Source organism: Marmota monax, unplaced genomic scaffold (assembly GCF_021218885.2).
Source record: "Marmota monax isolate L192 unplaced genomic scaffold, Marmota_monax_Labrador192_F-V1.1 WCK01_AAM20220418_F8-fsc00077, whole genome shotgun sequence".
Lineage (NCBI taxonomy): Eukaryota > Metazoa > Chordata > Mammalia > Rodentia > Sciuridae > Marmota > Marmota monax.
Genome location: NW_026694610.1, coordinates 2,745,209 through 2,768,793, shown reverse-complemented (window position 1 = coordinate 2,768,793; position 23,585 = coordinate 2,745,209). Strand labels below are relative to the sequence as shown.

General features: G+C 32.6%; 1 protein-coding gene across 2 annotated transcripts in view; it reads right to left on the bottom strand.

Moving 5' to 3' along the window:
• The window catches only part of Lmbrd2 (LMBR1 domain containing 2), a 51,154-nt gene that overhangs the window by 6,745 nt on the left and 20,824 nt on the right, over window positions 1–23,585 (bottom strand). For both annotated transcript variants that reach the window (XM_046422286.2, XM_046422285.2), the window contains 11 exons: window positions 16,944–17,018; window positions 15,495–15,608; window positions 14,855–15,038; window positions 13,330–13,511; window positions 12,660–12,793; window positions 11,040–11,145; window positions 10,274–10,371; window positions 6,565–6,668; window positions 5,199–5,245; window positions 3,674–3,779; window positions 483–609 (listed from right to left, as the gene is read on the bottom strand). In XM_046422286.2, coding sequence (XP_046278242.1) covers window positions 483–609; window positions 3,674–3,779; window positions 5,199–5,245; window positions 6,565–6,668; window positions 10,274–10,371; window positions 11,040–11,145; window positions 12,660–12,793; window positions 13,330–13,511; window positions 14,855–15,038; window positions 15,495–15,608; window positions 16,944–17,018 — 1,277 coding nt within the window. The remainder of the gene's footprint in view (window positions 1–482; window positions 610–3,673; window positions 3,780–5,198; window positions 5,246–6,564; window positions 6,669–10,273; window positions 10,372–11,039; window positions 11,146–12,659; window positions 12,794–13,329; window positions 13,512–14,854; window positions 15,039–15,494; window positions 15,609–16,943; window positions 17,019–23,585) is intronic.

Below are 23,585 nucleotides of genomic sequence, written 5' to 3'. Positions count from 1 at the left end.
AATCTTGCAGTTGTGGCTAAATATAATACGCTTAATACATAGAAATGTCAGGAACAGACATAATATTGCTATGATTATTTGCTATATATTTCAATTTTTCTTTCTTGTTTATAATACCACTTGTATACTTGTATTATATGAAAACACCAATTTACATTATCATTAATGAATACCTTAATGTTGTTTAATACATAACAGCATCAGAGGGTATAAAAAGGTTTCAAAGGTTACCAATATGCTTTTTATTAGTAGTAAAGATGTACTGTGTGTGTGTGTGTGTGTGTGTGTGTGTGTGTGTTGCTTGGTGTTAAAAAACAGGACCTCATACATATTAGGCAAGCGCCCTACCCAATGAGCTATGTCCCCAGCCCAATTTATATATCTTTTATGTTTATTTATTACTTGTTTTCAACTTTCTCAATCAGTGTGTTCCTAAAATTTCAGAGGAATGCTAGAGCCAAAAGGACTCAGCCAAAACTTACCTTCCTGATTCAGATTCAAGAGGATCATCAGTGAATGTTTCTGCATTAAAATCCAAAGGTTCTGCATCTTGGAGAAGTTCTATTCGGTCCCTTTCAGTTTTATTATTAGCTCTGGTATATTTGGATGCTGTTCAAAAGAAGAAAAAAATGTCTACTTCCCTATCACCTTTTAATTTGTGGGTCACAGTCTATAGACTCACAGAAAAAAAAAATCAAGATTATAAAGGAGCCAGATCTTGATTGTGAAAACAAATAACATAAGAAAAGATAACTAATGGTTCTTTAAAAATCAGATTAAAATTACAAACAGTATAATAGAATGTAATAACAAAAATTTCTCCAGTCTTGTAGTTAGATCTAGCTGAGAGGCAGATCTGGTACAAAGACTTAAATAGTATGAATCAGAGTTACTATTTAACTATGATATTGTAATAGGGAATTGTTCATTATCAAATCAAGTTTCAGTTGCTTTCATAGTGAATCTCATTTTTTTGGCTAGACTTTACAAGATAATAAACTCATCCTTTTAAAGAAAGGCCTTAGTTTTTTGTCCATGAGGTAAGAGTATGGGTGATACTGGCCAGCAAAAATAAAATTTAAGTTCCATATTTAATTCGAAATTTTCTAGTAACTGCATTAAAAAGTAAAAATACAAAGATAAAATGAACTTTAATATGTTTAATTTAATCCAATATATTCAAAATATTATCAACATGGGGTGCCAGCCACATTGCAAGTATTCAATGGTTACATGTGGCTAATAGTTATCATACTAATCAGTACAAATCTAGAGAACTAACTCTTCCTCTTCTACATAAATGGAAATTTCTTTCTTTCTTTTTTTTTTAAAGCAGGAAGCATTGTAGTATATCTTTATGTATTTATTTGAGGTGCTCAGAATGGAACCCAGGACTTCTTGCATGCCAGGCAGACACTCTTACCATTGAGCCTCACTCCCAGCCCATAGATGTGGATTTCTACATAACAACTTAAATTCTCACAATGTTGTTGTAAATCTAATCTAATCCAAATAGATTCAAAACAACTTCTAATATAGTTTATTTTAAAAACTTAAAGCACACTATCCATATTTTACATTTTTGTCATCTCAGACTCAGCTTTAAAGGAAGTCTTTGTCATGTTTCTCACTCATTCATTGAGCAAATTATGGTTAAATACCACATTCCAGGTTTTTCTCTAGTTCATCTAAGGCTTTATGCCTCCTCTCCTCTTAACCATTCCCCTGTACTCCCAGATCTTTCTATTCTATAAACTTCTACTCAGTGGTAAGAGTTCAAAATTTCTTTACAGATTCCTCTATTTCCTAGCTTTAACTAAAACTCTAGCCCTCTCCTTCTTAATTCTACCCTAAATATCATTTAAATAAACCCTTTTCTTTTTATCTTCAGGATCACTGCCTTATTTTAGGCCCTCCTTGTTTCTTAACTGCATTACTGTAACAGACTCTACAAAGTTTTTTATGGTTTTTCTTTTCTGAAAATTATGGCATCAAATTCATCTTTATCATGCTTCTTCCCAGATTAAAATCTTACCTTTAGGATAAAATCTAAACTTTTGAGCATGACAGTGTCTGTTCCTCCAACTATCTCTGTGGCTTTCTTTCGTATCAGCCAGCTTATGCTCAGGCTGCCATCACAGAGAAAGACATGCATACTTCTAAAGGCTCTTTCATGTCACTATGTCTTGCACTCATTCTGATTAGAACACTCTTTACCTAGCTAAATACCATTCATTCCTCAATGTTCAGACAAATGTTTACAGAAATATTTTTGTATTACACAACTCCTTTCCCAAGACAGAACTCTTTTTCCATTTCCCTAGGTAGGTTCCTTCAGTACCATGTGTGCACCCTTCAGTAATAACTCTTCTGACAAATCTAAATATTACAAATAATCTATAATTAAAATGTTGCTGACATTCCCATTTGCCTCTTATGTATAGTTTCCATCTGGAGAAATTCCCACCCCCCTCTGTTCATGCACATTATCCAATCTTTCTATTAGATATTTTAATGTACTAATTCATTCTACAGTCTAATAATTCCAACACTTGAGCTGCTTCTATGTCTAATTTGTTGACTATTTTATATTTTAAAGAAGGCTAATATTTTCTTAGTTCCTTGTGTATTTCATAATTTTGGTTAAATGCCAGACATTTTGTATAAAAGAAGAAATTAAGATAAATAACTGTTATGTGCTCAGAATGGGTCATCTTAGTGTTGTAGGATTGAATCAATTTAATCTGTATTTAATCTGGATTTGGACTTTGTTGTTGCTTTAGTTCCCTTAAATCTCCACAGATTTCACATTTCTCCTGCAATGAACTATCATTGCCTCATACCTGGGAGGGCCCCAAGTTGTTAGACGGTTTCTTTCAGTATTCTTTTCCACCTTCATATTTCAGCCACAGAGGGGGTTCTCCATTTTCTACTTCTCCAATAGTAGCCTAACATTGCGTAAAACTTCTTGTTGGGCTCAGCTTTCCTGCTCAATCCTCAGTCTTAGGCAGATTTCTGTGCACTGAGGCCTCAGTGGTGGGGCTCCTTCAGCAACATCATATCTCTCCCAGTGACAGACTTTGCCTTCTACACAGTACAAAGTCCTAGACAGAAATAGGTTTCTTGGCACCTTCCCAGGGCCAAATGGTTTCTGCCTTATGTCAGTACAGAGTCAGCACTATGGGAAAGTTTCTTAACACATACCAGTGACTGATGGCTTCTGCCTGGTATCAATTCTTTGCTAAATTATAAGCATCATGAGGACAAGAAATGTACCTTCTCTTTATCAGTGTATATATAGAAAGTACCTGAATACAAGAGTCAGCCAATAAACAATTGTAAAACCAGGTGAATACCCATATCTACAAAAAAAATATCAAGGTAAATAATAGAAACAAGTACCTGCCTAACACATTGAACAAGTGCTTTTATATTTAGGTTAGTATACTTATAGTATTCATTTGATGTCTTAATTTCTCCTTTTCCTACCAAAATGCACATTTGAGTTTACCCTTCCTTGTATATACTAAAGAATGTGAAAAAGGAAAGTCACTGCAGATGCACGTTTACAATTCTACAGAGACATTTCTGGAGGGGAATCCTAACTATCAGTCTCTATGCAAGTAAGCACAAGAAAAATATTTTAAAGCAAACTAGAAAATAAACTACTTACACCAATTGGTATTGATATCTGAGAAATTTGACTCTTTTGGGTCAGGATGAACATTTCTGTTTCTAGTGGAATCTTCTCTATTATGTCCATAACGTTCTTTCCATTCCTAGAAAAGAAACATAAATTAATATATAACAAAAGAACAGAGAATATTTCATCAGTGTCAAAAGTCTATATGCAGGATAATATAACAATCATTTTCTCTCAGAAATTTATTAGTAATAGTATAATTGCCATAGTGCCTTTAAAAATCAGATACTAAGCACTAGTGTTTGCCTAGCATGCACAGTGCACTGAGTTCAATCCTCAGTACCTTAAAAAAAAACACCAATGTTTTTATCTTCACATGATTTATTAAAACTAGCCTCTATAAACTTTAATCTTTTATTTTCAGAGACACAGACAAAGGTTTATTCAGGAAAACAGAGACACATTAAAGGGAGAATGTAGGCCATCTCCAGAGGGAGATACAGCCTATAAACTTTAATTCTTAACGAAAACATTTACAGACACTTGCCAGCTATGATTATGTTAAACTTTTATTCTAACTAAAATTTGAAACAGTATTCCAATAAACTTGTGGACTATGGAAAAACTATGAAATTATGTGATTAAGATTCTAATAAAAATTTCTTTCAAATTCACTACAAATGCTAGAGACCTGAAGTAATTTTTGATAGTATAATTAAAGTTGATTCACATAGAATTGTGAGTTATATGTAGTAAAGTCACATTAACTGAGATTCCATTAATTAAATTCTGAGAATTGAAATGGCTATTCAAGATCAACTGATTCAACCTTCCATGTAATGCAGGGACTCATTGTAAAATATCCATGCCAGATGTTTTTTAGCTCTTCAACTAGATAATATCATTTTCTATGTTTGGGCAGCCTATTACAATTTTGGTAAATTGTAGAAGTCAGAAATTCTCATAGAGAAGTGAAATCTACCTCCTGTACCTTCTACTCTTTGATTCTAGTATTCTTCTACTTTTCTGAAATAAAGAAAAAGTCTCCCCTTCACATGACATACACTAAAATATATCAGCATAAACACAATCAATTATTAAAAATTTGTGGAAACCATGAATAGATTTTCTCAGTTTTTGTGTTTTCATTCTAGGAGGAGGTCTGTTTCCTCGGCAAATACTAAAGAAAAAATTAAGGAGGAAAAGAATTAATGCATTATTACAAAAATGTAACAATTTAAAAGTAATCCAAACCACTTTATTAGGAAGATTACATGAATTCACTCATTCACTCAACAAATATTTACTGACTACATGCCTTAGATGAGAAACTGCTTGATGTTGAATAAGAAATAATTTATTACTAATGATATTTTAGAACAAGTCTGACAGGAAACCTAGCATGTGTATGTAAAAGTAATAAAATTCTCCTCCTTTAACAATACATCCTATGCCATATTCCCACTGCTCTTCTGTCTTCAGCTAATTATTACAATTCTTACAATATTTCACATTAATCAATAGGTTATAACAATGTAATAAATATTGTACTTACTCTTCTTCGATTTTCACCTTCTTCTTGCCTTTGCCTTTTTCTCTTTTCTGGAGATAGAAAAAGAGCCTCAAATTTGGTATAATATGGTTTAATCAGACATAGAGTAAAATGAAATAAAGATATCAGTCTATGACCAATATTTCTTTTAAATAACTACAAAATCAAACGTAATAAGTCATTTTTAGAAAGGACTTGAGAAGTAACCACACAGGGCTCATTTTCTTTATATTTGGTGAAGATGGCCATGTAGTCTCTGTCAAATAGCTTTAGTGAAGAAAACACTTTTTCCTCATGATGGCCTGAAATTTGTTTCTCTGTAACTTTTTTTCTTTTTTAGTCCTATCTTCTAAACTAAGTTCATATTTCTGTTTTTCTGTATAAGTGTTTTTCTCTTGTTACTCTTTTCAGGTTATACACTCACCCTTTTGGGTCCCAATCTCCCCTAGAATATGCTCTAAAAGTGTAAAATTCTGGCTATCCTCTTAACATTTTCCAATTCATCAATCTTATTTGTAAAAATCTTACTCAGGACTGGACATGATATGCCAGATGAGTTCTAATTAATGTAGAAAGCATTATATCAACTAGACATTCCCTTCTTTTAAAGCATGTGAAGGCTATGCAAGATAATTTTGGAGTATATTTAAGAACCAACGTTCTAAAGTCTATGCTTTTCCCACTTTCCCATCATCATCTGAACATCAGTAAATTTAATACTTTCAATTTTGAGAATAGGTTCTAATAGACTGCTATATATATTCTAACAGTACTAACATTCTCACATTAATAATCATTATATTCTTTAAAAAAATACTCTTGGTTGAATGATTTCCCAAGTAGTTATCAAACTGATAGTTTTTTAAATAAATGAATTTTATACTTGCATAGACCTTGGCAAATACGTTTCAAGGCAAACGTAAAAACAACTAAAAGACAATACAAATGTGTTATGTAATTGTAGACATACTTCAGAATGCAGAACTTATTAAACAATTATATTTCCTAAGAAAGCTGTGTGTGTAGATTTTTAGCTAAAAAATTTGTAAACTTCTAATTGCTGAAAAGAGATTTAAAATTATTTACAAATTATACAAACATTAATTTTGTACTTTGAATCTTAGTACTTAGCATTTTCCCTTCATTTACTTTATTTATTTATTTTCACATTTGAATCAAATGGGGTATAATTTCTCATTTTTCCAAGTGTGCAGAATCACATTGGTTATACAGACACGTATATACATACAGCAATACTAGTGTCTATTTTATTCTGCTGCCCTTCCTGTCCCCGCTTCCCCATCCCTCCCCTCCCATCACTTCTCTCTACCCAATCTAATGTGACACATTTCTTTTTTTTAAATCTTACCTCGTCTGATTAATTCTTTTCCTTCATCAACTAAATCTGATGTCATATCATTATCACCCATGAACTGCTGGAAACCAAGCAGATTCAAACAACGGGTTCCCAAACTAATAAAAGTAGATTTTCAAAAAGACAAGCATTATTTTACATTGTAAATATTTAGGTAAACTTTTCATTAGCACTGTCACCCCCAAAGAAGCTTATGCTTCATTTTTAGTTATCATGGCAAGTATGTAGTATTACATCCATCATTCATCAAGAAGCACTTGTTTCACTTTCTGAAACTTACTTGTTTCACTTTCTGAAACTTACGTCCAGTACTTCACTCACTAGGGGTTATTATACCCAGATTTCTTATGGAAGCAAACTATGTTAGGCCCTCAGCATATCTTCAGAAAACAATTATACCAGGATGCTAAATAATGACTATCATACAAGAACAACTTATTACTTTCAAATAACAGTTTTACAACTGAAATGCACACATAAAACCTGCATTATCAAATGCAGAATATTCTGGTTTAGAAAGTCTTAAATATGCAAATTGATTTTAATGTTCTATTTTTCTTCCTGAGAACTAGTCAGTTATATTTAAATTTTTAAAGTTATATATCGTAAAGTAATCTACGCCTTATCTGTGGGCTTTTACCTCAGATTTTATTTGCTATTTACTTTAAATCTGATTGTGGTGCAGCACAGAAGTACTAGTACTCTGAAAGCATGGTACACAAGGAAGGCAGGAATAGATGGAAAGGCAGAATTAATATTGTTAGTATTATGCATGAGACAATTTACAGATGCTTTTATTTAATTGTTACTATAACCCTAATGTAAGACTGGAAGACACCACACCACAGGACACAGATTACCAAAGAGGTTTCCGCTTTATTTCAAAAGGCTGTGTGTTTATATAGGTCTAAGGAGAGGTAGCAGGGGCTAAGGTAGATAACAGGTCGCCCGTTTATTGGCAAGTTCTTCCATATGTCAGTTCCGGAGCCCAAGAAGTTAATTCTAATTGGGGCTAAGGCTTCCCACCAGCAGGGTTTGAACATTGGTGCCGGCGGGAACGTTTCGCGCCAGTGAAAGAGACAAAGAGGGGAAAGAGGGTCTTTAGACACCATGTTGGGGTTTTTTTCTGGGGTGATGCCGCTGTTATATGTTTTCCCAACACCTAAGAAATAAATATCACTTTTCTGATAAGGAAACAGGCCCATGGAGTTAAATTGTTTGCTAAAAATCTCTTAATAAATGCAGAGCTGGGACTTCAATCCAAGACAAAAATTTTAAAAGTGCTTGTTTTATTACATTTAGTTCTCCGACTTGTTTACTGATGTGCTTTTAAAAAAAAAAAAAAAAAAAAATATATATATATATATATATATATATATATATTTTAGTTGTAGATAGACACACAGTATCTTTATTTATTTTTGAGGATCAAACCCAGTGCCTCATACATGTGAGGCAACCACGTTATCACTGAGCTACAGCCCCAGTCCCTGATGTGCTTTTAATTGCAGAAACCTGAATTCCAGAGGCAAAAGGGGAAGAAAGAGGCAAGGATGAAAATTAAGTGTATGAAGAAGGAAAAACAGGTAGTTGAAGTGAAGATCTACCATTTACATTAAATGTGTAAATATCTGGCTAATTCAGAATACATATGCATGTTTCAATATAAAGAATATTTTATACAAATTACCATTGAGTGAAATTAGGCTTTCAGGTAGATAATTATGTTAATTCTGTGACTTTAAATACTTCCTTAACCTCTTCATATCTTTGGAGGGAATGAGAAGCATGAAACTAGTTTCTGGAAAGGTCTTTGTCTAAAGTGCCAGGAAACAACCTAACTCTGTCTGGGCAAATAAATCTGAACATTATCTGTGGGTCTGGCTTTTCTGCTCCTAGTATAAGAATTAAACTGTGACAGCACTACAAATGAAAATGGACCTATAAAGTCAAGTTACATATAAGTGTCAGTAAGATATCACTTCATACATTTCTATAACACAATATTTATTTTATGAGATAATTTAAAAATTGAAAAATATGACTTTTTTTTAATTTTTTTTTTTTTTAGTTCTAAATGGGTATAATACCTTTATTTTATTTATTTATTTTTACGTGGTGCTGGGATCAAACCCAATGCTGCACACGGTAGGCAAGAGCTCTCTAGCACTGATCTACAACTCCAGCTCCTGATCTCTTACTTAAATATAAAAAGACATTCAATGTTCATCCCAACTCCAGAAAAACACTTTTAATAATTCTTTTTAATTTTTAGACATAATGATTCCTTTTAAGATTTTATAGTAGACAGAGTACTATTCTACTCCTTATCCCTTGATCCATATAATCATCTCATCTCAAAATACTAATACTTGTAACATAACTACTGACATGAAAATACATCACTTATGTATCACAAGTACTTAATGTTCCACTGATAGTTTTATAAGTTTTTAAAATGAATAAGCATATCATCAAAACTTAGTTTTAGACATACAAAGTATGATTAGTCTCTTCTTTTAATAATTCATTTTTGAATTATAAATTTGTTTTTGTCCTTTCTACCTTAAAGGAAAAACTCAAAATATCAGATTTGCTATCAGTTGTTATTAACAACATAATTTAAACTATAGTCTTTGTGGGGCATGGTGGCACACGCCTGTAATCTTGGCAACTCGAGAGGCTAAAGCAGAAGGATTCCAAGTCCGAGGCAAATCTCAACAACATAGTGAAGCCCTGAGCAACTTAGTGAGACCATGCCTCATAAAAAATAAAAAAATAAAAAAAAAAAATGGATGTGGCTTAGTGATAAAGAGCTCCTGGGTTCAATCTTATGAGAAGATAAAATATAAATACCTTTTAAAATTCAACAAAGAATTTATTTTAAAAAATATCCATTTATTCTTTACCTATTAGTAAATATTATTTACAATAACTATGTAGTGATATTGGAAAATTTAAATGAAAAACAGGTAGACAAATGTTGTTTTCATTAGAGAATCGAACTGATTAACATTAATAAGACATTTTTGCTAAAGTGATATTTTGGGTGTGTTGTGGAACACTTACACAGAGAGGGCAGACAGAATACATACAATATAGGGTGCAGATACCTGACATATGAAAGTAGATAAGATAGGGTATGAGAAGTCACACACAACTGTCTATTAACTCCTTTTGAATTCCAGCCAAGATTCCACCTTTCTCTCTAATCTCACAAAAGAAAACTAAGGGAGAATTTCTTCCATAACCCTATGTTTTTTTCCTGACTATAATTGTTCCTCACCCGACCTTTTGCACTGACCATGACCTGAGGAATCTAGAAATCCAGCAATAATTATCTGGAAAGCCCTAAATTATGTTATTGGAAAGAAGCTGGACAAGCTGAAGGGTTTTGTAAGCTATACTGGCTGTCGGTGTCAAAGATTAGGATTTAGAAGTTAATATTCTGTAATTAACCCTACCATTGTGTAGCCTGAATAACTGTAGTAAAATAACTCTACCTCCCTTTTCTTTAAAATATCCTCAGAGGGAGAACCAGACCTGATCACTCAAGCAGTCCCTTCAAACTATCCCCGCTCCCCCAAAACCAAAATAAAGCAAACAACTAAAACCCAACCAATAAATGTTTTTTAAAGTTTTAAAAAGAAAAGATACCCCAATACAACTATGAATATGAGAAAAGTAATGTTAAGCTTCTTACCTAAAATAAGTAGCAATGCAGAGAATTACCACTAACATAGGATAATAAATATAGAATCCATCTGCAATAAAGGATAAAACTTTCATGGAACCCATAATCTGAAGAGCAAGAAAAAAGTAAGTTAAATCAGCATAGTTCTATATTTTTCATTCCTTCTTGTCATTAGAAAATTTACCTACAACCATAGTCAGATTAATAAACTGAATTTATCAAAAAATAGAAGCAATACACTAAGCGGTCAAATTTTTAAAAATTTTGTTTTTTTAATCCAAATTTTCTCTTAAGTTTTTAATAGTCTTATTAAGGTTAATATTCTATAGGTCAGGTCTTTGGATACCCTTCTGATAGACAACTTATGTACAAAAAAAACATTTTTTTATGATGAAAAGCAAGATCACTTTTTTCCAGTCAGCATTAGTAATCACATATACATTGTTAAGAAAAAGTTCAATTTTTTTTTTCCAATGGTACTAGGGATTAAATCCAGGAGTGGGGAGTATACTACTGGGCTCTATTCCCTGCCCTTTTTTATTTTGAGACAGGGTCTCACTAAGTTGCCCAGGCTAGCCTTGAACTTGAGATCCTCCTGCCTCTTCTCCCAAGTAATTGGGATTACAAATGTCTATTACCACACTCAGCAGGAGAAATTTTCAGTCACAAAAATGAGTTTAAAAGTGCTATAGTACATTTTTGCCAGCATTAAAAGAAAGTTTACAATAATGATCTCTCATAGAGATAATGAATTCTGTTTTCTGGCCATACTTACAGATGTATAAGCAGTTGGTTGAGTATTCTTGTGAGAGATGGATGAATCCATATGGGTCAGACCCAAGAAATTAAGACATAAAGGAGGAGTCAAGCGGCAAAATAACCTGCAGTAAATATTTTTTAAAACCAGAAAATATAAAAAATAGTGCAGCAAAAGATATTTTATATTACATTGAATGTACTAAAAACATTTCAAATCATTATAGCTATAGTATTCATTTATTTGCACCATATACATTTTGAATTTTTAACATGAACATCCCTTAGTCACTTGGGAGACATTCTGAAAATCCTATTAATCATATCCCCCTTAAAACCATCAAAATCTACATGTCAAAACTACAGCCTCAGGCTCCTTGTCACAGTGATATCCCATAATTTGTGAAGTTCCTTTGTATGCACCTCTTTTAACTCTACTATCTGTGCAATGTATCTCACAGCATGGCAATGACAGTAACATTCTCAAGGGGTATGGTACTCTGTACATAAAAGATCTAAAGTTGCATCAAAATGTTCATTCTCACAGGTATAGTGAGTATAAAGGGTTGTTCAGTTTTAAAAAGTACCCTACAAAACTTCATATGTAGAGAATTGAGTGTGGGAAGAAAGAAGAAACGAGAATATAGAGAGGTATTATGAGGAAGCTCTTTTGTGGTGAGTGAACATCTTTGAGCCCCACCCTTAGAAATGCCTCAAATGACTGATTTGAAAATACATAATAGATTGTGCAACCCAGCCCGACCTAGAGCCATTTCTCTAAACTCTAAATTCCTCAGGAAAAATTATTCCTGTTGGTTTTCTTTATATTCTTCAATTCAGTTTAGGCCACTGATTCTGTGAATATTCTCTAAGTATGAATTAATATTTATAAACTTTCAATTGTTTCTATCACTTATTTATCTACATACTGAATCTCTAATTGGTAAATTCAAGCTCACTATGTCTTACTTCTCCTTTGTAATCTAGGATATGTAACATTGTGGTTTAAATATGAGATGCTCCTTGAAAAGCTCATGTTGCAAAGCTCTAGAAATGAAATGATTAGATGATGAGAGCTGAAACCTAATAAATGGATTAATCCATTTGATGGATTAATAATATAAATGAATTACTGGTGGTAACTGTGAACAGTGGGGTGTATCTGGAGGAAGAAAGTCACTGGGGACTTGCCCTTGAGGATTATACTTTGTCCTTGGCTCTCTCTCTCTCTCTCTCTCTGTTTCCCAGCTTCCATGAACAGAATAGTTTTCCTCCTCCATGACCTCACAGCATGATGTTCTGCCTCACTTCAGGCCCACAGAATTGGAGTCTGCTGACCATGAACAGAGATGACTGAGACTTCTGAAACTATGAGCCCAAAATAAACTTTTCCTTCTCTAAGTTGTTCTTGTCACAAATCTTGATCACAGCAATGACAAGCTGACTAACACACCTAGTTTAACCTTAAACCTCAAGGAGGATTTATCTGTGAATCAACAAACATTATTCAATACTTAAAGCCTTATCAATCATATCATAGAAATATATGCAACATCCATAGAAAAACAATAAAAGAGAGGTCCATTATAATGCATGCAATGGATATATTTCTCTTATTTCTAAACTCAATCCAACTTACATGCCACTGAAAAGAAGACTGTAAGCATCAGTCTGGTGATGTGAAGCCAAGTAATAATAGTTAAATACACGAATCCTAAATACAGTAGAATAAACACAGATACTTAGGAAGAAGATAGACAGAAAGCAAGCAATCTGAAAAAAACAAAAACAGAACAGTTTAAGACTAACAGACTTTATTATTTTATATACTATAATAAGCATTACCGTTCATTTCCTAATACTTATTGATGTCCTAAAATTAAAATACAATAAAGTAGTTTTTAAAAATCACCTAAGAAAATGAAATTATATAAAAATAATCTACATTTCAACCAGTTCAACATCCTAGACCCATAAATTTCAAATCTACCTCCTCAAGTGAGCCTGTTTTCCCATTCCCTTGGCAACTCTTCACATGAAGATTATAAGTTATGTAGCTTCATTGGTATAAAGTGGATCAAAGTATTCTCATAAAACAATTTTTCACTAGCTCTCCTCAAATACAGCTCTTAGTGTCTTATACTCTGGGTAAATTGAAGAAGTTCATTTTTGGAAGTATGACTAATAACATTGTGGGAAACTTCACTGGTTTTATTATTACTGGAAGAAACGTATGAGAAAAGATACAATAGTTAAGGATTATGCTATGAACAGACATGTATTTTATGACAGATATGAAATAAACTGACCTCAATATAAATATAATTGTAAGTTCTTTCTGCCAGCTGTATGAAGACTGCAAAGAGGGATAAGACAGGAGTTGTGCTAAAGAATGTGCACTCTGACCACACAACAATCACAGAGAAGATAGACAAAACCACAGCAAGTATCCTGTAAAACCATGGTCGCAAAAGACATTCCCAGTACCATTCTGGAAAATTAAAGAAAAAATACAATTAGGAAAACTAGAGGAGTAAAAGGGTATTGACAATATTTCACAATCTCTCCCAACAAGATAATTATAAAAAGAAAAATAGCAATTTTACAGTGGATGGATCTTGCAGACATACCCTGACCAAATGATCACCAGTAAGGGGACAAAGTGACATGGTGCTTCTTGCTATGACGCACTAAGAAGAGCATGTTATCTTTGCTACGGTATTTCTGCTCAAAATGCATAACCTACATCTAATCATGAGACATATCAAACTCAAATTCAGGGACATTGAATAAACAGCTGGCCTGTACTTTCCACAAACACCTCAGTTATAAAACACAAAGACTAAAAACATTAAAGATTAAAGGAGACTTTATGGTCGGATACATGCTCCTACTAATTTTTTCCCAATACTCTGGAGGGCACTGAAAAAAAAACAGGGGCTAGAGTTGTGGCTCAGTGGTAGAGCACTTGCCTGACATGTGTGAGGCACTGGGTTCGATTCTCAGCACCACATATAAATAAATGAATAAAATTAAGGTCTAAACTAAAAAAAAATATTTAAAAAAGAAAACAGATTTTGAAAACTTTAATTATAAAAGTTATTTTTATTAAAAATCTTTCATTCTTGGGCATTTCTAATTTTTCTCTAGTCTTCATAAATAAGACTAGAATGTAGGGGGCTGGGGATGTGGCTCAAGCGGTAGCATGCTCGCCTGGCATGTGTGCGGCCCAGGTTCGATCCTCAGTACCACATACAAACAAAGATGTTGTGCCCGCTGAAAACTAAAAAATAAATAAATTCTCTCTCACTCTCTCTCTCTCTCTCTTAAAAAAAAAATACTAGAATGTAAATAAGCAAAGAGGATTTCTTAGGGGATATTTTAGTAGTATGTCAATATGACTCAAGCTGGTGATTTATAGTTGCTTAAAATTATAATTAGTTTAAATATATATCATATATAATATGCTTGAGATATTACATATATTTTTGTAATACATTTTAGAATTTAATCATTTTTGAAGTAACACTGGAAACTAATGGATATGATAAATTTTTTTTTTTAGTATTTTTTTAGTTGTCAATGGACTTTATTTATTATATTCAGTGCTGAGAATCAAACCCAGTGCCTCACACATGCTAGGCAAGTGCTCTATCACTGAGCTACAACCCCAGCTCAGATAATATATTTTTACAAGTAAAATAGATACCCCATATTACCACATGGTATAAACTAAATAATACAAGTAAAATTCAGCTTTGCACTGAGAAAATATGCACTTTTTCCTGTAGAAAAAATACTACTAAACTTTGAAATTTATATGAAATTCCATACCAACTGTAGGATTATAAAAATACTGGATAAATCGATTTTCAGGCTCTGGTGATTGAAAGGTGTGAACAAACTGATGAGTTGCACTAGTTTCATTTTTCGCTACATCTTCTAGATAAAATGCCTGTTCCAAGAGAATCTGCCATTGTACTTGAGTTCGACGGTGCCTCTGAACTGAATAAATCACCTAAAAAAGATAAGGGGGTGACTGTGTCTGAGAGAACAGTGTGTCAACCTAATGATCACCAATAAGAGGACAAAGTGACATGGTGCTTCTTGCTATGATGCTAAAAATGCTAGTGAGCATTTTTAATTTTTATTTATTTTATTTTATTTTGGTCACAACATGAACATACTAGTGGTATTTACTATGTAGGGTCAAGAATTTTTTTTTTTTTAATGATAACTGTTACATAGACTGTAACAGTTCTAATCCTTATTCCTCAATTGCCCAGGGTACCACTGTCTGGAAGCACAAAGTTAACACATTTCAAAGAACAATGATATGTATAGTATGGAAAGAAATTTTAGATATGAATTCAATCAAAATTTATTTTTTGTGTGTAATAATTATAAATCTAGTTGATTTATAATTGCAAATCTAACTGAAAGAGAAAGAGCTATAATTAATTATTTAAGTTACCTGTTTATGTAATTTTACCAGACTCTTTTCACTTGGATAGGTATTACGCTTTTCATCAAAATCTTCATAATCATCCATGTTCCTACCCATTTTTTCCTGATACTCTGTAGGACACTAAAAAGAAAACAGATTTTTAAAATATTAATTATAAAAGATGAAAATTTATTTTTATTAAAAAATCTTTCATTCTTGGGCATCTTTAATTTTCTTGAAAACATTTTCTTCCTTTATTGGCATCTCTGAATAGATTTTCACTTGCTCACCTTTTTTAAAAAATGTTTTAAAAAATGTGTTCAGCTTCTTCTCACCTCTATTAACATTAATCTTTATCTCAGATATACTAGCTGGGGAATGGTCGAGACAATGGTAGAGGCAAACTTACCTTAATTGTAGGTAAGTTTACCTACATGAAGCAAATAGTATTTGAAAGGTGTATGCTAAATAAGCATCTGAAAAAAATGTCAATTATTTTTCTAGCTAAATCATGAAAAACATTACAAGAAATCCAAGGTGCTGAAGTTTTGAAAGGCACAATATAGAGAAACACATGTAGGATCTGGGATATCTGCCATACTACTGGTCACTTATTACTTATATGAATTTGGGCAAGTTAGTTAACCTCTCTAAATAGGTCTCAAAAACTTACAATTACAAGAAAAATGGTCAGAAAATTTATTCCTATGACTAAAATAGCCAAAGTAACACTAGCTAACAATCAGTACAATAGGAAAAGACATATTTCAGTGGTTCTCAGGCTGTATAAAAGACAACTGGGGAACCACAAAGAACTGTGTTTGGAAGTATATGAATACCTGTAACTCAATACCACTGCATCAAAACCTTAATTATATGGTTTCTTATTAAATACTTACTATATACTTCATAATGTCAGTTATTTCGTGATTGATTATATTGTAAAATGACATTTAGAAAGCTAGTTGCAAGAAATTATAGAGGTTAATTTATTTTCTTTTTTTTTAATGTTTATTTTTTAGTTGTAGTTGGACACAATACACTTATTTTATTTATTTATTTTTATGTGGTGCTGAGGATCAAATCCAGGGCCTTGCACAAGCTAGGTGAGTGCTCTACTCCTGAGTCACAACCCCAGCCCCAGTTTATTTTCTTATAAAAGAAATGCCTTCAGTGCTTATATACAATGGCACCTTAAAGGTTTATCTCCAACACTGTGTCATAGCAATTATTTTACATAACTCAATATTAACTCTATCTTCATGTTTTAGTAGAAAATATTGTCAATAATTAACATTAAACTTATAATAACAAGAGGAAAAAGTCTATGTACAAATTACTACTGGTTTATGGTTAATATTTCCATGAAAATGCACTGGGAAGACCTGAACCATAGACATTTTTATACTTTTATGATGCTTTTGTTGTTATTACATATTAATTTATATATTATGTAATTATATATTTTAAAATTACCTTTTTAAGTATTGTATCAACACATTTTCTTAATGGGTGGTTATACTTGATGCTTTCATTGACTTTACGAACCTCCTATAACAAGAACAAGAGGAATAAGAATATTTCCATTTCTAGAGGTGAGACATTTCAAGCTTACTAAAACTTTACAAGTTTAATTTCAACTCAAGTTACTTAGCATTACACAGTTTTTTGTTTGTTTTGTTTTTTTACTGAATAAGAGTTCTTAAAAAGACATGCAAAAGTATAAGGCAACTGAATTGTATCTATTCACTCACTTTTTATTACTTTCTAGATTTATTCCCTTATCATTTGCTTACTTAATATACAAAGATGATTAAACATTATTTAAAATGTTCACAAAGGATCTGATAAACTGATCCTAAGAACAGGACTGTATTTCTCCATCGTACTCATCAAGATGAATCATTTCATTTATCTAAAATACAGTGAAGAAACCAAAGAAAAAGACTACACATGTCACAAAGCACCTGATGTTTCCAATAGGAGAATGCTCTAGAGCAGCCACAATTGATTGATTCATCTCATACTTGTTTATTAAGATCACCCCATGTCAGCACTGTGGTGGCTATAAGGTGACCATAATACATACAGAATAGCAAGGTTGGAAGACATTGAATTGTCAATCTTTGACTCAAATTATAATGTAGTGGTAAGATAATTAAATAGGTAATTTAATGAAAGGCATAAAAAGAGTTAGGAAGAGGATTTTTTTTTTTTTTTTATAACCATACTGGGAATTGAACTCCCAGGGTTGGTCTGCTACTGAGCTTCATCCCTAGCCCTTTTATTTTTTAATTTTAAGACAGGGTCTTGCTGGCTTGAACTTGCTAGCCTTCTGACTCAGTTTCCTGAGTCACTAGGATTTTAGGCATATGTCACTGTGTCCAGGCAGATACACAAAAAATGAGAATACAGAAGAAATACAATTGATCCATAAATGTCTAAAAAGATATTCAAGCTTATTAAAAACAATTATGAACTAGTAGTTCCTAAGAAATATTCAATAATATTCATGAAATAAAAACAAGAGTTGGAACCACTATTTCAGGCAGAAGAAACTCCATAACACAATCTGGAAGTTAAGAGGGAACTGAGCAGGATGTTAAAAAGAATATTGGTGGCTAGGATTGTGGCTCAGTGGTAAAGTGCTTGTCTCACATGTGTGAGGCACTGGGTTCAATTCTCAGTACCACATATAAATAAATGAATAAAATAAAGGTCCATCAACAACTAAAAAAAATTTTAAAAAAAAGAACATTGGGACTATAAGGCAGAGAAGGGCTTCAAGGGATAGAGAACTAGAGGCAGAAAAAGTTATGAAAAAATATTTAATGTATATGACAAAGAATCACCATCCTTAATATATGAATAGCTCTTATTACTAAATAGAAAAAATAAGAATACAGAAGAAATACAATTGGTTTATAATTGCAATTATAATGTTCAAGCTTACTATAAACAAATAATAATTTTTAAAAAAGAGCTTTCCTGCAGAGTTAAAAAACTTGACATTATGTAGTGACATAAGAGTGTAAAGAAACAGGCCCTCCATATGCAGTAAAAAGTGATATAATCTATTTGGAGGGTTACCTGGCACTGTCCGTCAAAATTTAGTATATGCATACTCTAGGAATAATCTATACCAACAGACACTGCTCCTGTCAAGGAACTTAGCTTAATGAAGAAAACAGACATTAGTCAAGTAGAAATGATGTGGAAACTGCTGTAAAACAAAAAAAAGTAAAATCCTCTGAGGGGGTATAATCTCTTGTAGGAGGCTTTCTGATACACTGATAAGTTAAAGTGAAATACAGGCTCAGGTTGTAGCTCAGAGGTAGAACTCTTCTTGGCTAGCACAGGCCATGGGTTTGACCCACAGTACCACAAATAAAATAAATAAAGTAAACTAAAATAAAGTTGCATATGATTTCAATGTGGCTACTGAGGCCTAACTAGACAGCCGTACTTCATTTAAAATTAGATAAAACAAAATATGTAGAAGTTAGTCAATTAAAAGGAGGGGCAAGAATATTCCAAATAGAAGAACAAGGACAGCAAATACGAAGGTCTCCAGGTAGAAGTGAACAAATCGTTTTAGACAGGAAAAAAACAAATAAACAAACAAACATAAAACCAGCATGACTACAGAGAAAAGAAGAGTAAAGTCCTGACTAGCACTTCACTAGGCCGAAGAAGAAAATCAAAGTGCTCCTAAAAGGCATTAATAACAATTTATTTTGAGGTAAATGTGTGAGGCCCAAATGCAAGAGTGACAAGAACAAACTTGAGTTTTTAAAATGTCCCCTTGAAACATTATTACATTTTAATTGTCTATTATTAAACTGCCTTAAAGTTTTTAATTGAGCACAATTTTATCCTACTTTGAAAAATGAACTACACAATCTGACTGTATATTCTATATAAAATATTTTACCTTTAAATTCCAAAGAGATGCATATTTTAAATATACCAAAGTAGTTTTGATAAAACTGCATTTGGGGATTATGTGGATATCTAAGAATCTTTTCCCTGCTTGGAAAGTATCATTGATTGGTTCCTTATTACTTTCTTTTTTTGGAGGGGGGTGGTACTGGGGATTGAACTCAGGGGTGCTTGACCACTGAACCACATCCCTAGCCTTATTTTGTATTTTATTTAGAGATAGGGTCTCACTCAGTTGCTTAGAGCCTTGCTTTTGCTGAGGCTGGCTCTGAACTGGAGGTCCTCCTGCCTCAGCCTCCTGAACTGTTAGGATTATAGGCACGTGTCACCATGTCCAGCTTCCTTATTATTTTCAAAATACATTCTGGACTTTTCCATTTGGCATTCAAGGCCCAACTATGACTTTATCTTTTGAAGATAAACTCTATGTTCACTTTGATTTGGTTTAAAATATTCTGATATTTAACTGGAATGCTTTTAGCTATCAAAATTCTATTCATCCTTAAAGACCCAGGTCACACCAGGTCATACTATATCTCCTCTGATTACTATTCAGATAAGAAAGCTCTCCATATTAGAGCATTTTCTTTGTATCATTCACATCAGATTTATCATACATTATATGGGAGGATACAGTTTTCCACTCTAGACAGTTAATATTCTGTCAGTTCTACATAGCACTTCTTATGGCAGAAAGATAATAAGTACTTGTATATGGGCAAATGAAATCACATTCAAACCATTTTTTTTTTACAGGTAAGGGAGAAAGCTTCTGCTATCTATGTGAAACAGCTGCTATTATAATTCATTAAGAAAAGAGGTGTTTCTTATTCATATGGAAATTTTTCTCTTATCTAAAATTTTTTAAATCCCCCCACTTTAAACCTATGAATACTAAAGTAGCATTGAAGGCACCAATGTTTTTTTCTTCATTTTCCACACCTTATTTCTAAGTACTCCTACCTAATAACATCTATTTCATTCAGTATATTATCAAATATAAATTTTCAAATATCTCAAATTTTCCTTCAGTTTCAAATTTTCAGGTATATCAAAATGTAAACATAAAATTATTAAATGTAAATTATCTTCTTTGAAAAATGTGATAACATTCATCATAGACTTGAGGAAATATATTCAAATATTTAGATATTTATTCCCACTTTTTGAATCAACGTTTGCTACAGTTCTTACATTTTATAGAGAATAAATGTGAAAAGTCAACATAAAATTTTCCACAGTACACTTTCATTTGTTCATTTATTCATTCACTTAAAAAATGGTTGCTGAGGGTCTAAGAGTCTGGGAAATAGAAAAAGCACTAGGGATTGAATTGTATCTTCTAACAATTCATATGTTAAAGCCCTAATCCCCAGTATGTGGTCTTATTAGAAATAGGGTTATTGCAGATAAAATTAGCTAAATTAAGACAAGGCCATACTGGAGTACAGTGGGCCCTAATCCCTCATAACTGGTATCTATAAAAAGGGGAACTTGAACACAGAGACACACAAGGAGAACACCATGTAAAGATGAAGGCAGAGATCTAAAATCCAAGGGATACCAAAGACTACAAGCAAGCCAGAAACTAGAAGGCAGGTATGACGCAGATTTTCCTGACAGCCTTCAGAAAAAACCAAACTTGCCAATGTGTCGATCTTGACTTTCACCCTCTAGAACTGTGAGACAATAAATTTCTGTCATTTAAGCTACCTAGTTTGTAGTACTTTTGTTATTGCAGTCCTAGGATGCTAATACAGAAGGCTTTACCGAAGAATTCTCATTTATGTTAAGACCTGAAAATGAAGCAAGAAATTAGTTGAAGAAGGTCAAGAATATTTCAAGAGTGTGGGAAAAGCATGCTTAAAGACAGAAAAGAGAGGTAATAAATGTAATGATTAAGAGATAGGGGTCATCCAATCAGATCAAATCCAGTCCACTATTTGTTCTTATACTGGAAGACATGAATGCTCATTCATTTATGTATTGTCTATGGCTGCTTTCATGCTACAAAGACAGTAGTTAAAACAGGAGACCATATGGCACACACTGCCTAAAATATTTACCATCCAGCCTTTACAGAAAAAAGTGTGCTAGTCTTTATTATAGCACAAGCTAAAGTTAGAATTTCTGGTTCTACCACTTACTAGCTGTGTGATACATAGGAAAGTTATTTAACCTCTCTGTGCATAATTTTCATAAAATGGGAATTAAAAATAAACTCTGTTACAGCTATTGTTTTAATTAAATACAGTTGACCCTTGAAACTGCTCAGATCCACTTGTATGCAGATTTTTTATTTTTGGAGGTTTGTAACAATTAAAAAAACCCAGAGGGCTGGGATTGTGGCTCAGTGATAGAGTGCTCCCTTAGCATGGGCGGGACCCAGGTTTGATTCTCAGCACCACATAAAAATAAATAAATAAATAAATAAACAAATAAATAAATAAATAAATAAAGTCCCCCCCTCCTTAAAAAAAAAATAAATAAATAAAAACCCACAGATGAACCACATAGCCTAGAAATATTGTAAAAAATATTTTTTAAAGTTAGTTCTGTTATGAATGCATTAAATGTACATAGGATAGTCTATTATCATTTACTACCATAAAATATATACAAATTTATTCTAAAAAGTCAAAATTCATCCAAATGTACACACACTTACAGACCATACATAACACCATTTGTAGTCATGAAAAACGTTAAAAATGTAAAGATACAGTATTAAGTCATAATTGCTTAAAATTAACTGTAGTATATATGACTGTAATACATTTCGTAACCACCTCTTGTTGCTGTTGAGGTGAGCTTAAATGTTGTGAATATCCACTTAAAACCCTGTAGCCCTGTTCAGTTCCTCTTCTCAGTAAATTGCATATCTCAGTAAAAAAAGGTCTCTCATTGGTTCTAGTGTATATTTCACCATATATGATACACATATAAATTTGTGTTAATCAATTATTTATGTGATTAGTAAGACTTTAGGTCAACAACAGGCTACTAGTAATTAAGGTTTTTTTTTTTTTTTAGTAGCAGGGATTGAACCAAGAGGTACTTAAATCACCGAGCCACATCCATAGCCTTTTTTATATTTTATTTAGAGACAGTGTCTCACTAAATTGCTTAGGGCCTCCCTAAGTTACCAAGGCTGGCTTTGAACTTGGGATCCTCCTGCCTTAGCCTCCCCAGCCACTGGGATTACAGGTGTGTACCACATGCATAGCAGTAGTTAAGTTTTTGAGGAGTCAAAAGTTATGTGGATTTTTTATTACATGGGATCAATGCCCTTAACCTCTGCCATTGTTCAGGATTAATTGTATATTAATATATGTCAAGTATTTAGAAAGACTTAGGCAAACAGTAAGTCTAAAACTGTTTTCTTGAGGTTGTATTGATGTGCAGTTTTACTGGTGGTATATTCATATATGAACAGAGGAAAGTATGTCTGATTCATTCTACTGTCTTTCCTGTTTGTTATTATTATCATTATTAAGTTTAAGGAACCAAAGTTGAGTGTTACATAAATATTAAGTCTAAAGCATTGTTTACTGTTTCATTATTAGCAAGTCTGAGTAACCAAAGTGACCAGAGTAAGGAAGATGGGGAATTGGGATAAGGCTGGAGAGCTAAACATGGGCCAAATTAATTTTTTGTAGGCCATATTAGAACTTTAGGAGTTAATGCTAACTCCTTTTATGAATGAAAGGCTTTCTACATGAGGTTTTAAATTGGCAACTAACATCACCAAAGTGGCATGTTTTCTTCTGGGAGAAAAAAATGTCTACAATACCTCTTTTAAATTCATGACCAAGTTATTATTTAACACAGCAAATTTTTATAATTTGTTATATATTTTTGTGTACATTCCTAAAAGTAATGACTTTCAAATTATACTTTGAATAAGGTGAAGTTGGTTCAAGTAATTTGCATTTTACAAGTGAATACAATGAATTGCCTAATTAAGATTACAGATAAGGAACAAAACTTGCTGAAACAAACTTTCATGCAAATTATTCTCAGTTTCCCACATGGTGGAATTGCCTTTGGTTAAACTTTCAGGAACTAATGTCCTCTGATCACTATTTTCATTTCCACTATTTTAGAGTAACCATATAACTTATTGTCTAATCTGGGAAATTTCTGAGCATAAAAGAAGGTACTATTGAAAGTACC